The sequence below is a fragment of the Periophthalmus magnuspinnatus genome, chromosome 18 (genome assembly GCF_009829125.3).
Source record: "Periophthalmus magnuspinnatus isolate fPerMag1 chromosome 18, fPerMag1.2.pri, whole genome shotgun sequence".
NCBI lineage: Eukaryota > Metazoa > Chordata > Actinopteri > Gobiiformes > Gobiidae > Periophthalmus > Periophthalmus magnuspinnatus.
This window is the reverse complement of record NC_047143.1, coordinates 533,013-549,464: the sequence shown is the minus strand read 5'-3', so window position 1 is coordinate 549,464 and position 16,452 is coordinate 533,013. Positions and strand designations below refer to the sequence as shown.

The window sequence follows — 16,452 nt, the reverse complement described above, 5'->3', positions numbered from 1 at the left end:
TAAACCAGGTCTAAACCAGGTCTAAACCAGGACTAAACCAGGTCTAAACCAGGACTAAACCAGGGCTAAACCAGGTCTAAACCAGGACTAAACCAGGTCTAAACCAGGACTAAACTTGGACCTAATCCATGTTTATCTTCTCACTGGAGTAAATCAGTCAGGGTCTGAGTTTCAGTGGTTTATTAAAACAGTTATAATCTCATTATCAGCAAAAGTTAAAAATTTCAATTTTTTTTTTTCTGAGATTCACACAAACAAAACATAAAATAAAAACATGGGCTGTGTCTTTAAGAAAAATCAGCAACCAATCAGAGGAGGAGACAGGGTCAGAGGAGGAGACAGGGTCAGAGGAGGAGACAGGGAGAGGGTCAGAGGAGGAGACAGGGAGAGGGTCAGAGGAGGAGACAGGGAGAGGGTCAGAGGAGGAGACAGGGTCAGAGGAGGAGACAGGGTCAGAGGAGACAGGGTCAGAGGAGGAGACAGGGAGAGGGTCAGAGGAGGAGACAGGGAGAGGGTCAGAGGAGGAGACAGGGAGAGGGTCAGAAGGGGAGACAGGGTCAGAAGAGGAGACAGGGTCAGAGGAGGAGACAGGGAGAGGGTCAGAGGAGGAGACAGGGTCAGAGGAGGAGACAGGGAGAGGGTCAGAGGAGGAGACCGGGTCAGAGGAGGAGACAGGGTCAGAGGAGGAGACGGGGTCAGAGGAGGAGACAGGGAGAGGGTCAGAGGAGGAGACAGGGTCAGAGGAGGAGACAGGGTCAGAGGAGGAGGAGACAGGGTCAGAGGAGGAGGAGACGGGGTCAGAGGAGGAGACAGGGTCAGAGGAGGAGACAGGGTCAGAGGAGGAGACAGGGTCAGAGGAGGAGACAGGGTCAGAGGAGGAGACAGGGTCAGAGGAGGAGACAGGGAGAGGGTCAGAGGAGGAGACAGGGAGAGGGTCAGAGGAGGAGACAGGGAGAGGGTCAGAGGAGGAGACGGGGTCAGAGGAGGAGACGGGGTCAGAGGAGGAGACAGGGTCAGAGGAGGAGACAGGGTCAGAGGAGGAGACAGGGTCAGAGGAGGAGACAGGGTCAGAGGAGGAGACAGGGAGAGGGTCAGAGGAGGAGACGGGGTCAGAGGAGGAGACAGGGTCAGAGGAGGAGACAGGGAGAGGGTCAGAGGAGAAGACAGGGTCAGAGGAGGAGGAGACAGGGTCAGAGGAGGAGACAGGGAGAGGGTCAGAGGAGGAGACAGGGAGAGGGTCAGAGGAGGAGACGGGGTCAGAGGAGGAGACAGGGTCAGAGGAGGAGACAGGGTCAGAGGAGGAGACCGGGTCAGAGGAGGAGACAGGGTCAGAGGAGGAGACAGGGAGAGGGTCAGAGGAGGAGACGGGGTCAGAGGAGGAGACGGGGTCAGAGGAGGAGACAGGGAGAGGGTCAGAGGAGAAGACAGGGTCAGAGGAGGAGGAGACAGGGTCAGAGGAGGAGGAGACAGTGCGAGGGCCAATCAGAGGAGAGCGCTCAGTGGGCGTGTTCATTTTTAAAATGAATATTCGTAACAGAAAAAACTAAGAGTCGAGTTTGTGCCAGTTTTTGTTTCATGTGGAAAGACCCAGAAAGAAAATGAACCAGGTCCACACGTCTGCACTTTAACTGTAGCACTGAAGAACGACACGTGAACGCAACCAATCAGAGGGCACGACCTAAACAGAGGTCATTTAAACAAAGGAGACGAGGAGATGAGGAGTCAAGGACAGAGGAAACGAGAAGACGAGGACAGACAAGGAGATGAGAAAGGAGGAAGCGAGGAGGTAAGACATGTAGTGAAAGGCTCAGAGTCCCAGCGTCACGAGGCTCTTCTGTGTGTGTGTGTGTGTGTGCGCTCTCATTGGCCAGAGCAGGTCACATGTCCTGTCCAGGTGAGTCCAGGTGAGCGGGGCCGGTGCTGCGCTCTCATTGGTCGATCACATGCCCTGTCGGATGCTCTGAATGATCTGGAAGATGGCTGCAGAGACAGACAGACGGCTCAGGTGAGGCTCAGGTGAGGCTCAGGTGAGGCTCAGGTGAGGCTCAGGTGAGGCTCAGGTGAGGCTCAGGTTGGGCTCAGGTGAGGCTCACGTTGGGCTCAGGTGAGGCTCAGGTGAGGCTCAGGTGGGGCTCAGGTGGGGCTCAGGTGAGGCTCAGGTGAGGCTCAGGTGAAGCTCAGGTGAAGCTCAGGTGAGGCTCAGGTGAAGCTCAGGTGAAGCTCAGGTGAAGCTCAGGTGAAGCTCAGGTGAGGCTCAGGTGAGGCTCAGGTGAAGCTCAGGTGAAGCTCAGGTGAGGCTCAGGTTGGGCTCAGGTTGGGCTCAGGTGAGGCTCAGGTGAGGCTCAGGTGAGGCTCAGGTGAGGCTCAGGTGAGGCTCACGTTGGGCTCAGGTGAGGCTCACGTTGGGCTCAGGTGAGGCTCACGTTGGGCTCAGGTGAGGCTCACGTTGGGCTCAGGTGAGGCTCACGTTGGGCTCAGGTGAGGCTCACGTTGGGCTCAGGTGAGGCTCACGTTGGGCTCAGGTGAGGCTCACGTTGGGCTCAGGTGAGGCTCACGTTGGGCTCAGGTGAGGCTCACGTTGGGCTCAGGTGAGGCTCACGTTGGGCTCAGGTGAGGCTCAGGTGAGGCTCAGGTGAGGCTCAGGTGGGGCTCAGGTGGGGCTCAGGTGGGGCTCAGGTGGGGCTCAGGTGAGGCTCAGGTGAGGCTCAGGTGAGGCTCAGGTGAGGCTCAGGTGAGGCTCAGGTGAGGCTCAGGTTGGGCTCAGGTTGGGCTCAGGTGAGGCTCAGGTGAGGCTCAGGTGAGGCTCAGGTGAGGCTCAGGTGAGGCTCAGGTTGGGCTCAGGTGAGGCTCAGGTGAGGCTCAGGTGAGGCTCAGGTGAGGCTCAGGTTGGGCTCAGGTGAAGCTCAGGTGAGGCTCAGGTTGGGCTCAGGTGAAGCTCAGGTGAGGCTCAGGTGAGGCTCAGGTGAGGCTCAGGTTGGGCTCAGGTTGGGCTCAGGTTGGGCTCAGGTTGGCCGTGTTGGCCACAGCCGTCCCGGGGCAGACAGGCAGAGCCTCCGAACACCAGTACACTGAGGCTGCAGGTTACAGTTAGTTCAGTGGTTAAATTAACTTTTAAAAAAAAAATCTTTGTCCCATGTTCTAACGTTTTTCTCGCCTGAAGAGGTTTTAGACGTCACCCGTGCATGTTTGAGTCATCTAGAGATCTCACATCACATGTTTCGGGTATAACAGATCACACCTCGTACGCCGCAGTGGGAGTGTACGTCTTTAAAATATTCGATTAAAGATAAAACTCAAACATGAATCAGTCCAAACACAACTTCAGAGGCTCAACGAGAAGAAACGACCAGAACATGGAGAAACATCTGAACACAACAGTTTGAACGAGAAGGATTTAAAAGTGAAACCGACCTGATCCACAAACCACAAACACGAAGAGAGCGAGAAGCCAAGGTCCAACTGGAGACTTCTCATCGTTCACCGGGCGCTGCAACGAGAACGAGGTCAGGACCAGGACTAGGACTAAACCAGGACTAAACCAGGACTGAACCAGGACTGAACCAGGACTAAACCAGGACTGAACCAGGACTAAACCAGGACTGAACCAGGACTGAACCAGGACTAGACCAGGACTGAACCAGGACTAAACCAGGACTAAACCAGGACTGAACCAGGACTGAACCAGGACTGAACCAGGACTGAACCAGGACTGAACCAGAGAGTAAGGACTAAGCCAGCGCTCAAACTGTCTCCCATGAGCCTTTTCAGCTACAAAACTTTCTGCTCTTTAGTGTCCTGTACAAACAGCTGTGAGGGAGACTAAGATTGGACAAAGGACTGGACCAGGTCTGGACCACGATTAGACCAGGTCTGGACCAGGACTAGACCAGGACTAGACCAGGACTAAACCAGGACAAATCAGATCTAGACCAGGACTGAATCAGGACCTGAACCAGGACTAGACCAGATATTGACCCAGAGGACTGACCCACAGGACTGACCCACAGGACTGACCCACAGGACTGACCCACAGGACTGACCCACAGGACTGACCCACAGGACTGACTGACTTAAGATTTATTATCATCAGCGTTTCGGTAAAAGCCTAAAACCCGCCTCATTTCTGATTAAACCCGTTTCACTCCATCAGAACCGAGAGAGTCCAGCTCCGATGAGGTTTAGATCTGAAGCTAACGGCTAAAGCTAACGGCTAAAGCTAACGGCTAACGATGCAGCCACAGAGGCAAAATAAATACATCCTTGGACATGAACCGGAGGACAAACTGACTCTGCGCCGGGCTGAAGGCTGAGTGAACCCCCCGGAGGACCGAACCACCCCGGGGACATTCAAGAGCCTTTCCCCGGGCTGCAGCTGTTAGCCCCCGTTAGCCCCCGTTAGCTCCGTTAGCCGTTAGCCCTGATCCGTACCGAGGTCTTCTGGACGTGTCCCCGCTGTGTGATGGTCTTGCTGTGCCGCTCGTTGGCCACCTTCATCCTCTGCACCGCCGACATCTTGGGTCCCCCTGCGGCTTCAGAGCCGTGGCACACCGGAGAGAGCTGCTCGGACCCGGGGCTCGGACACGGCGGAGGGGCGCTGCTCTGGAGGCGGCTGCGAGGCTCAAACACACCCCGAAACAGAGAGCGTGGCCCGGCGAAGAGTCCTGTTTGTCCGCGGAGCTGGAGCTAGCTGTTAGCCGAGAAGCTAACCGGAAATGGGTATGTCACGTGGTGTGAGGTACAGGAAGAGGCTATTTTACTTCTGTGGGGTATTAAAGAGGAGGTATTTACCTCTGTGGGGTATTAAAGAGGAGGTATTTACTTCTGTGTTGTATTAAAGAGGAGGTATTTACTTCTGTGGGGTATTAAAGAGGAGGTATTTACTTCTGTGGGGTATTAAAGAGGAGGTATTTACTTCTGTGGGGTATTAAAGAGGAGGTATTTACTTCTGTGGGGTATTAAAGAGGAGGTATTTACCTCTGTGGGGTATTAAAGAGGAGGTATTTACCTCTGTGGGGTATTAAAGAGGAGGTGTTTACCTCTGTGGGGTATTAAAGAGGAGGTATTTTTCATCTGTGGGGTATTAACTGTAACATATTTAGATCACCATGTTTCCTTTTGCTTCATAAATGTTATATTCATCCAAAACAATGTATTAACATGTTTTATAAGTTTCACTTTGTTTCTGTCTGTCTGGGGTTAGAATATGGCCCTGGAGACGTCACTAAAATACTTAAATATAGATTTTATCGTCTCTTTAAAGTCCATCCTTCTTCAGGGTTAGTCAAAAGATGAGTTTCACTTTGTATCGCTCTATGCAACAGAACGTATGAGACTAAAAATAAAGAAATGAATCCATATTTGCGTCTCAAATGGGTTTAATAGTATCATACACTCACAGGTTTAACTCATGTTTCTGTTCAGCATTTGAAAAATACTGGTTTTAAATGCTCTAAAATGTACAGTGCTTAAACAGACTTCTACAGCAGAGATGTCCCTCACAGCGGGTCAAAGGTCACAGCGGTCGTCACGGAAACAGGTTTTTACCCACGAGCTTCAGCGAACTTGTGTCTCAACAGGAAAGACGCCACGGCCTCGGCGACCTGCTCCGACAATAACACGTATTATAGATATAAAATCATACGTGGACATACTAAAGATGCACTGTGTAACTTTTACTGCTGTGTCTGGAATATCCCACAGTATGGCATTACAAACCTCTCCATGGAGACAAGCAGCTGACAAGATTTTATCAGTGGAGATGAAGCAGCTTTATCTGATATTGATACTTTGACTTTAATCGTTTATTTGATAAATGTTCAAACATTACGGGACATTCTGGGACAAAGTCTGTACGTCTGTCTGTCTTGTTGCTTTAAGTTAAAGGCCCAACCTCAGGATCGGCTTAACCGATATCAAAGAACCGATATCTGACCCAACACATTTTTTATATTCTGTATTTGATATCAGTGCATCCCTCATTTTTAGCAATAACAACACTCTGAATTTGAAAACAATAATAAGTTTCCCTCTGTACTGTGGAATATTTCTTTCAAAGCAGTGACATCACATCAGTAACAGAAGAGAGAAGGTGTTTCATCTGGACTCTGTGTTTCATTTGTTTTTTTGGTGTTTTGTTACATCACAGTCTGACTCTGCTCTGCACAAACACGTAAACTACAGTTAAAAAGACACTCACCTTGTCTGGTCTGTCCTCCTGCACTGCATGGCCACAGGGGGGCAGCACCTGCATCATGAATTTACCTACACACACACACACACACACACACACACACAGATAAATGCCTAAAAGGAGCATGAAAGGAGCAGTTTGGAGAAATTTTGTCAAAAGTATCAAAAATCAGACACTAAAACTCGTAGTGAAAATAGATCCTCATGTTTCAGAGACACCAACACTAAAACAGAACAGAACTGAACATTTTCTGAGTCTGTTTCTCATGATGTGTCTCTGTAAGTTTAACACACATGGACCACTCTGAACCTACTGCACACAAACATTGTTTTTATTCTCTTCGTATCCAGATCTCAGCGCTCAAAGTAAAACTGTGATAAACACAGACCTCACCTTGCATTTGGCCGATGGTCAGATCTCTGTCCAGACGGTCGATTCCTGAAAAATAAAGACTTATTTACAATAATAAAACATGTTTTCACTGGACTAAACTCTGTAGGCCACACAGGCAACAAATGATCCTGTAAACGGCCTACATTACTAAACGGCCCATATTACACTATTCTCCTCCTGTAGGGGGTGTAGGTCATGTCTCCTGTAGGGGTGTAGGTCATGTCCGTCCTGTAGGGGGTGTAGGTCATGTCTCTCCTGTAGGGGGTGTAGGTCATGTCTGTCTCCTGTAGGGGGTGTAGGTCATGTCTGTCCTGTAGGGGGTGTAGGTCATGTCTGTCTCCTGTAGGGGGTGTAGGTCATGTCTCTCTCCTGTAGGGGGTGTAGGTCATGTCTCTCCTGTAGGGCATGTAGGTCATGTCTCTCTCCTGTAGGGGGTGTAGGTCATGTCTGTCCTGTAGGGGGTGTAGGTCATGTCTCTCTTGTAGGGGGTGTAGGTCATGTCTGTCCTGTAGGGGGCAGTAGGTCATGTCTGTCCTGTAGGGGGTGTAGGTCATGTCTGTCTCCTGTAGGGGGTGTAGGTCATGTCTCTCCTGTAGGGGGTGTAGGTCATGTCTGTCCCCTGTAGGGGGTGTAGGTCATGTCTCTCCTGTAGGGGGTGTAGGTCATGTCTCTCCTGTAGGGGGTGTAGGTCATGTCTCTCTTGTAGGGGGTGTAGGTCATGTCTCTCTTGTAGGGGGTGTAGGTCATGTCTGTCCTGTAGGGGGTGTAGGTCATGTCTCTCTCCTGTAGGGGGTGTAGGTCATGTCTGTCCTGTAGGGGGTGTAGGTCATGTCTCTCTCCTGTAGTGGGTGTAGGTCATGTCTGTCCTGTAGGGGTGTAGGTCATGTCTGTCCTGTAGGGGGTGTAGGTCATGTCTGTCCTGTAGGAGGTGTAGGTCATGTCTGTCCTGTAGGGGGTGTAGGTCATGTTTGTCCTGTAGGGGGCGGTAGGTTCTGTACCTGCGAGCAGCAGCAGTTTGGGCAGGTCACAGCTCAGAAACAGATTGGACGTTCCTCTGAACCAGCCGTCCCAGTATTTCTCCGATTTCGACAGATCGATCCTCCATTTGTACATGCTCTGAAACACGCACATGTATGTTTGATGAATCACTCCAAATGCAGCTTCAGACGCTTCAATGAGGAGAAACGACAGAACATGGATGAAGCTGTGAAAAAGTCGATTTTTCTCTGAATATTTCTAAACTATAATCTAATCCAGGCTTCATAAACTCATAAATATTCCGTGTTTGCGGTGCACACGTGTGTCATAAAATCACATGTTGTGTGTCAGACCTGCCCCTCCCCCGGGCTTTCCTCTGGCTCCGCCCCCTCGCCTTCTTCTCGTTGGTGGAAAAACTCCTCGCCGTGTTCGACCACGACCTCGGGAGCCGGATCAGTCAGCTGCTGCGTCGAGTCCACGGAATCGCTCTCCTCCAACTCACACCTGAACAGAACCAGAACAGACCAGTCACACCTGAACAGAACCAGAACTGAGGCCAGTGTCACATGTCTGTTGATTGGTCAGATGTGTCACATGTCTGTCTCGTGATTGGTCAGATGTGTCACATGTCTCGTGATTGGTCAGATGTGTCACATGTCTCGTGATTGGTCAGATGTGTCACATGTCTCGTGATTGGTCAGATGTGTCACATGTCTGTCTCATGATTGGTCAGATGTGTCACATGTCTCGTGATTGGTCAGATGTGTCACATGTCTGTCTCATGATTGGTCGGGACACAAACTTTACCTTTTGATTTGTCCGGCCATGGAGACTCGGGCTGACTCCAGGTTTCGGATCTGTCCGCTCTTCACACTGACACAAAAACATGAACACACACACATCAGCGGAGGCAGCGGCTCAGTCGGCAGAGTCACCGCCCTTTGACTAGAAGGTTGGTGGTTTAATCCACACACTTAAACCTGCACTCTATAAACATGACCATTTGCATATTTATGTTTATCTGTTGTCAAACGGCTCCTGCAGAGACAGACTTATATTTTATTATAACTGTGACTCATGATGCTCGTGTCTGAAGTAAACTGAAGTATTTACATGTTCCAGGGTCTAACGCTCGGCCTCAGTCCATCGCTCAGGAGTGAGACGTGGACGAAGACCAAACTTAGACCCATCGTACGACCAACACAGACTGTACAAAGAAGAGCGTCACCGCAGCTCCAGCTCCAGATGAAGCTCATCGAGGCCGGAGCAGGTACGGCGGCGAATGTGGAGCGGACGTACATATTTAGAATTCTGTCCACGAGTATCATAGCAACCAAAGAACCAATCCAAAGCAAAGATTAATGATTAACATTACGCCCCTTTCTGCTGCACCGTTTAGTTGAGGGAGGGCACTTAGCAACGCTGTCAATCAAACCTGTTGCTAACGCTAACAGGAGCGACCTCGGGGAAAGAAGGACCTGATTTGTCTGTTATTAATGTTCATATCTTGATTTACAGACACAATAGTGAAATAAAAACCCCAGGATCATGTAGAGGGTTAATACGAACATTTAAGACCAGAATGAGTCTGAAGCAGCAGAGACAGAGAGAGGACAGTTTTTAAAAACGAAATATAGACAAAAAAACAACTCAAAATAACAAAAAACAAAACAAAACCCAAAACTCTTAAATAACTCAAAATAAATGAATAACTCAATATAACAAAATATAAAATAAATCAACTGAAACTAACTAAAAAAAACCAAGAAAAACTCAAAATAACTCAAAAAATAAACTCAAAATAACTCAAAAAATTAAGAAAATAAACAAAAAAGTTAATAAAAAAACAACAACAACAAACAAACAAAAAAACAAACAAAAAAAACCCCTCAAAATTAACAACCCAAGTAAAAACAAACAAACACCCAGGATCATGTAGAGGGTTAATACAAACATTTAAGACCAAAATGTGGAAACACCATTAGCATGTAGCACTAGCCTCAGCTAAACGGTACGATTAGCACACGGAGCCTCATATTTGCTGTGATCTGCTTTGGTCGTAGTCACACACGGCGCTCCGGGCCACACGTTTTTGTAAACCCCATGAATAAATCGTGTCACGCCGCCGCGCTAAGGTCGTCTGCGATGATGTAATAGCCCCTGTGACATCATCTTTGCAAGAGTCGTGGGTCAAGCTCCTGCTCCACAGAACTGAACTGTACCTCCACTCGATGGCCTGGTCCATGGACTTGAAGGACTTGGGTCTGAGTTTGAGGAAGTTCTGGATGCTGTGGAGGGCGTCCATGGCACTGCCTGAGCACAAGAACACGGGTCAGAACACGGGTCAGAACACAGGTCAGAACACGGGGCAGAACACGGGTCAGAACACAGGTCAGAACACGGGGCAGAACACGGGGCAGAACACGGGCCAGAACACGGGCCAGAACACGGGGAAGAACACGGGGAAGAACACGGGCCAGAACACGGGGAAGAACACGGGCCAGAACACGGGTCAGAACACGGGGAAGAACACGGGGAAGAACACGGGGCAGAACACGGGGCAGAACACGGGCCAGAACAGGGGTCAACACAGGCCAGAACACGGGGCAGAACACGGGGCAGAACACGGGGCAGAACACGGGGAAGAACACGGGGCAGAACACGGGGCAACACAGGTCAGCATGTGGAGGCGTGTTTATTTGCGTTGGAGGCGTGTCTTACCTTCCACGACGTCGATGGCGACCAGTCCCACCGTGTTGGGCACGTGCATGTTACTGGCCGTGTGCACGGCGATGGCTCCGCCCACACCGTGACCAATCAGGACCACAGGGGGCGGAGTCTCCCCATAACATGCACGCACCACATTAGCAACATCACTGAGGAAGAAAGACGTGAATGAGTTTGATAAACGCACACACACACCCCCACACACACACACCCCCACACACTCACACACCCACCTCCTCACACCCTCACACACACACACACACACACATACACCCCCCCCCCCCCCACACACACACCCTCACACACACTGTGCGTCACCTGGACATGGTCAGGGTGCTGAAGTCTCCGGCCTGTCGCACTGAAGTGGCTCCTGGGAAACAGAAAAGTCTCTTCATAAACAGATTTATTATTTATCCCCAAAGACGTGAGTGACTTTAAGACAGATTGATCTGAGGAGCTGATCCCAGGTTCATCTGAGGAGCACGAGTTTGGAGACGTGTTTAAAAACAGTGAGTGTGCCATACTGCCCCCAGAGGAAACACACTGTTACTGCACTCACGGTGAAACTGGACTGTAAAGTTGTTCCTCTGTGTGTCAGAGCTGGACTCGTCACTCGTCAGGATGTGTTTGTGTTTCCAGAGGATCAGTTCCAACCATCATCCTGACCTCACCTTTGACCTCTGAATGACAGGTGCAGTGTACAAAATGGAGTCTACTGAGAAAACAGATTTGAGGAGATCTTTTACCTCCAAAACCATTCAGTGTTTTAGTTTAAGTGTTGAATAAAAAAAACTGAGAAAGTTTAAAGTTTGTATTTTGTCCCATTCTTGTTCTGCTCATGAAAGTCTCCAGTGAAACTCAGGGTCAGTGTTTGGAATGTTGGATGTTTGGGAAGAACATTCCAAGATTCATGTTCATTTGGATCAAAGAAGAATCTGTAGTTTCTGAAAATTTAACATCAAAATATTTCATAAAACTGTCACCAAATAAAACGACATGAAGCTTTTGGTCTTAGTTTTGACTAAAGATGCAGTTGCTGCACTTTTCCTTTGGGGGCAGCAAAGAGTGAGGCCCTGCCCTCCATCTGAGATTATGACATCAACAGTGGAACGTAGGACATAGAACGGAGGAACATGGAACAGTGGAACGCAGAACATAGAACAGAGGAACATGGAACAGTGGAGTGTAGAACATAGAACAGTGGATCATGGAACAGTGGAAAATAGAACAGAGGAGCAGTGGAACATAGAATATTGAGACAGAACATAGACAAGAGGGCCATAGAACATAAAACAGTGGGCCATAGAACATTGGGCCATAGAACATAGAACACTGGGCCATGGAACATAGAACATTGGGCCATAGAACATAGAACATTGGGCCATAGAACATAGAACATTGGGCCATAGAACATCGGAGCCTGTGGTCTCTTACCGTGTCCTCTGAGGTCCATGGCCAGGACTCGACAGCGCACCCTGCTGGAGATGGCGGTCTGTTAAAGTTAAAGAGCGTGTGGCCTGTTAGACTCAATGTACTTTTTTAAACGAAGGAGGATTTTAGTAAAAACGTTTAGGTGAAGTTTATGGCGTTACTTTCTGGTTGGACACGGGCGGCAGATGTAACATTTGTAGAGGTAAAACCATAAGTGTTACCGAGCGACCATAAAGTAAACAAGGGCCAAAACGTGTCTAATTTACACAATGCTTACTTAGATGAATAAAAATAAAGGACAACACCATATTTTGTTAAGTGCGTGGTTAAACAGTCAGAAATAAGCCTTCCTTGTGTGTAAGTTTTGGGGTTGATGACGTAAATAGATTTGCAAATACTGTCCCACCCAATCTAATTATAAAAGCACAAAAACCCGTCATATGCACTTTAAACTGTAGGGGGCGACTCACGGTGAACACGGCCCAGGACAGCGCAGAGTGGCCGCCTCCGTGCAGCAGTACCAGGAGTGGCCCCCGGGAGCCCGCTTTGTAAACCCGAAACACGTCTCTGCAGTCAGCCACCCCAACGCTCACGTCCTCCATCTCCTCAAAGTACTCACTCCACGAGACCGGAGAGTAGTCCAGGCGAGCGCCCACCTCCCTAAAGCACACGTATGTAAGAACAACATGCTGAAACACGCAAAGAGCACGGCAAGAAACAACACGACAATAAAAACACTAAGAAACACTACAAAAAATACACCAAGAAACAACACGACAATAAAAACACTAAGAAACACTACAAAAACTACAGCAAGAAACAACACGACAATAAAAACACTAAGAAACACTCTGAAAAGTACACCAAGAAACAACACTACAACAAATACACCAAGAAACACTACAAAAACTACATCAAGAAACAACGAAAAAAAAACAAAAAACGAGACACATGACAGAGTACACCAAGAAACAACACTAAAAAAACACACCAAGAAACAACTCTACAAAAAGTACAAGAAACAAGACTTAAACAAACACACAAGAAACAACACTAAAAAACTACAACAAACATGACAAAGAGAACACAAGAAACAACACTAAAACACACCAAGAAACAACACTACAAAATATACACTAAGAAACAACCCTAAAAAACTACACCAAGAAACATGACAGAGTACAAGAAACAACACTACAGAAACTACACCAAGAAACAGCACTATGAAAAACAATGGGAAACAACACTACAAAAAATACAGAAACAACATTCCACTGCTTTGTCTTGAAATGAAGATATGTGATATGTACACTGATAACAGACCAATCAGGCGTCTTCTTTCTTTCTTTTTTTCTTTTTTTTTTTGATTGATTTGTTTGATTGACAGTGTTGCTAAGTGTTTGCTCTCTGCTGAAAAAGCAATGTGGGTGCGAACAGGAGTGACCTTCAACAGCCTCACTCCAGATTGTCTCTTTATTTAATATTGTACTCACTGTTGAAATTCCAAATATGTAAATCTGCTGCTGATTATTGCTAAAAATACAGGACTAAATGAGCTTCATTTGACTGAAGTGGAACCCTGTGGGTGACGTCACACTTCATTCACTTCTGTGTACAGGCCGTGGAGAAGCTCCAGGAGAAGCTCCAGGAGAAGCTCCAGGAGAAGCTCCAGGAGAAGCTCCAGGAGAAGCTCCAGGAGAAGCTCCAGGAGAGACCTCACTGTATCTGCTCTCACCTCATATCTCTGAGAGTGCGCCCCCTAGAGGAAGCTCATTAAACCACTGGTGTCCGCCTTTTTGTCATGATCCATCATCACCAAAACTCATGACCATAAGTGAGAGTAGGTCCGCAGATCTACACCAGGTCTAAACCAGGACTATACCAGGACTAAACCAGATCTATACCAGGACTAAACCAGGACTAAACCAGGTCTAAACCAGATCTAAACCAGGACTAAAACCAGAACCAAAGACTCCTCCACTTGGACTGGATGTCACCAACAGAAAAAAGGTCGACTTACTGCTCTGTGTCAAAGTTCTCCTCCCACATGGTTCCTCAGGTCACAGGTCGCACAGATCAAAGGTCACACCGGTCACAGCTGAGGTCAGAGGTCACACAGCTCAGGGTTTGGTCCTGAGCGTTCTGGTTTTATTCTCTCCTCTGCGCTCAGCTCTGGCTCTTGGCCGTATCTCAAATCGCCGCTCATCCACGCTCTGAATGAAACCACAGCGTCTGAATCTCGTAAAAGAGACAGGAGCAGCAGAAAACCCGACAGGTGCAGCCGACAGGAGCATCAGGAGCTCAGTGTCTGATTGGGCGAGAGGCGTCAAGAGCAGAGCAAACAAGAAGTGAAGGTGATGCTGTTTCAAAGAGGAGGTATTTACCTCTGTGGGGTATTAAAGAGGAGGTATTTACCTCTGTGGGGTATTAAAGAGGAGGTATTTACCTCTGTGGGGTATTAAAGAGGAGGTATTTACCTCTGTGGGGTATTTACTGTAACACATCACATATTTAAATCTCCATGTTTCCTTTTATTGTTTTGAAAATGTGACATTTTACAAAGCAACGTATTAACATGTTTTATAAGTTTCACTTCTGTTTCTGTCGCTCTGAGTCTCTCCTCCCTTTGCTCTCTGTGCTAAGCCCCTCCCCCTTCAGAGCACTATCACACTCAGCTGCATCGCACTAATGAAACTCCTGCACATCACACCAGGTTTGTCACGTCATAGTGCACAGTTTGTGTCATGTTTTTGTTTATTTATGGAGGATTGTCATGTGGAGCGTGGGTGAGGCTTGTGGGCGGAGCCTTGTACACACTCGTACTGCTAACCATAACAAGGGTTTAAATAGGGCTCAGGAGAGATCTCTAGATGACTCAAACATGGATGACATCTGAAGCCTCTTCATGTTTGTGATGAGGAAAAGCCTCCTCTTTAAAATGTAACTGTCCAAACGTATTCCGTTTATGACCCACATTTCTCATCCTGATGATTCCCTCTGACCTCTCACTGTCTCCTCAGATTGACAGGTCACCGTGGTTACCATGGCACTGTCAGTTTCACCTGTTTGTGACAAAACAATGAGATCAAATTCTCTCACATCTCAGCTGATTGTCGAGGGCAAATCTTCAACATTTAAAAACAAATACAAAAAGTAAAAAGAACATTTAAATGAAAAGAACTTTTAAAGAAAGATGACAAAAATACACCAAGAAACAACACTACAAAAATACACCAACAAACAACACTACAAAAATACACCAACAAACAACACTACAAAAATACACCAAGAAACAACACTACAAAAATACACAAACAAACAAGAGGGAGAGGTTGGGCCATAGTCTGTTTATATAAATGGACATAGCTAATGTGCTAGCTGCTGCGTTTCAAACAGGAAGTGATCAGGGCCGCAATTTCTGCTCCATCGACTCTGGCTCCAGTTCACTCTCTGTGTATAAACTCTGTCCTCTCTCTGTCTCTGCTGCTTCAGACTCATTTTGGTCTTAAATGTTTGTATTAACCCTCTACATGATCCTGGGTATTCTTTAGTCGAGTTGTTTATTTGGAGTTGTTGTTTTTTTCATTTTTTTGAGTTAATTTGAGTTTTTTTAATTAATTTTTTTTTTGTTTTCTTCATTTTTTTGTATTTTGAGTTTATTTTTTTAGTTATTTTGAGTTTTTGTTGTTTTTTTTTAGTTAGTTAGAGTTGATTTATTTTAGATTTTGTAATATTGAGTTAATTATTATTATTATTATTATTTTAGTTATTTAAGATTTGTTGTTTTTTATTATTTTGAGTTTTGTTTTTGTTTTGTGTTTTTTTACTATTTTTTGTTTTTGAAAGCCGTGCCCCCTCTCTCTGTACCTGCTGCTGTCAAACTCATTTTGCGTCTTCTTTCCCCGAGGTCGCTCCTGTTAGCGTTAGCAACAGGTTTGATTGACAGCGTTGCTAAGTGCCCGCTTCCTACTAAACCAGTGGTGCAGTTGGGATGGGGCGTTACCTTCAACAGCCTCGCTCCTGATTGGCTCTTTCATTGCTTTGACAGTTGCATTTGAGAACTTAGCTCCAGATTTGCCGCTGTACCTGCTCCGGCCTGGATGAGCTTCATCTGGAGCTGAAGCTGTGGTGACATCAGACTCAGTCACGTCTTTACACCGTCTGTGCTCCTGACAGGCTTCACCCAGAGACTCTGAAGTGTGGGTCAAATGCAGGTCTAGCCCAGAGACTCTGAAGGGCCATGATGCTCTTTAAAACAGAAGTGTCTCCTTGAGCTCAGGATTGGGAATTTTCTTTTTTTTTATCTTGATTTTCGTATCATTCTGTCATAACGCTCGGCACAGGGGACCAAAGATACAGCAGTCGGGGAAAGTTTAACAGTGTTTATTTACAAAGTGCACAACGTGAACGTGGGTCAATCGGTCAGTCGGGGGCGGGGCGTGGGCCGTGGTCCAGGGGCAGAGCGTGAGGAGCAGAGTCTGAGACGGGACGGACTGGACCGGGAGAGAGGAGCAGGGTCGGAGGTGGGAGAGCTGAGCGGGTCCAGGGAGCGGGATCTGATGAGGAGCAAAAGTATCCAGTTTAGCAAGATCAAAAAACGTAAAAAGATGAACTGAGCCAAGCGAGGAAATACCACGGAGATACACGGACGATCTGGCGCCGACTGTCAGGTCCTGGCTCCTCTTATTCTCCCCAGGTGCAGCTGATTGTCGATTAGCCCCAGGTGTGTGTGG

General features: G+C 47.7%; 2 protein-coding genes across 2 annotated transcripts; both read right to left on the bottom strand.

Annotated features, from left to right (window-relative positions):
• Positions 1–164: 164 nt before the first annotated feature.
• zgc:85858 (uncharacterized protein LOC405879 homolog) lies at positions 165–4,691 on the bottom strand. Its single transcript, XM_033983743.2, has 3 exons — positions 4,429–4,691; positions 3,412–3,487; positions 165–1,980 (listed from the first exon to the last, which is right to left on the bottom strand). The coding sequence occupies exons 1-3, from the start codon at positions 4,510–4,512 to the stop codon at positions 1,940–1,942; spliced, it is 201 nt and encodes a 66-aa protein (XP_033839634.1). The 5' UTR covers positions 4,513–4,691; the 3' UTR covers positions 165–1,939.
• Positions 4,692–5,429: 738 nt separating this feature from the next.
• LOC117386623 (protein phosphatase methylesterase 1-like) lies at positions 5,430–13,788 on the bottom strand. The gene is made up of 12 exons (XM_055229132.1): positions 13,740–13,788; positions 12,190–12,379; positions 11,723–11,780; positions 10,607–10,658; positions 10,283–10,437; positions 9,784–9,874; positions 8,369–8,434; positions 7,915–8,065; positions 7,582–7,699; positions 6,584–6,628; positions 6,197–6,261; positions 5,430–5,600 (listed from the first exon to the last, which is right to left on the bottom strand). The coding sequence occupies exons 1-12, from the start codon at positions 13,766–13,768 to the stop codon at positions 5,541–5,543; spliced, it is 1,080 nt and encodes a 359-aa protein (XP_055085107.1). The 5' UTR covers positions 13,769–13,788; the 3' UTR covers positions 5,430–5,540.
• Positions 13,789–16,452: the final 2,664 nt, after the last annotated feature.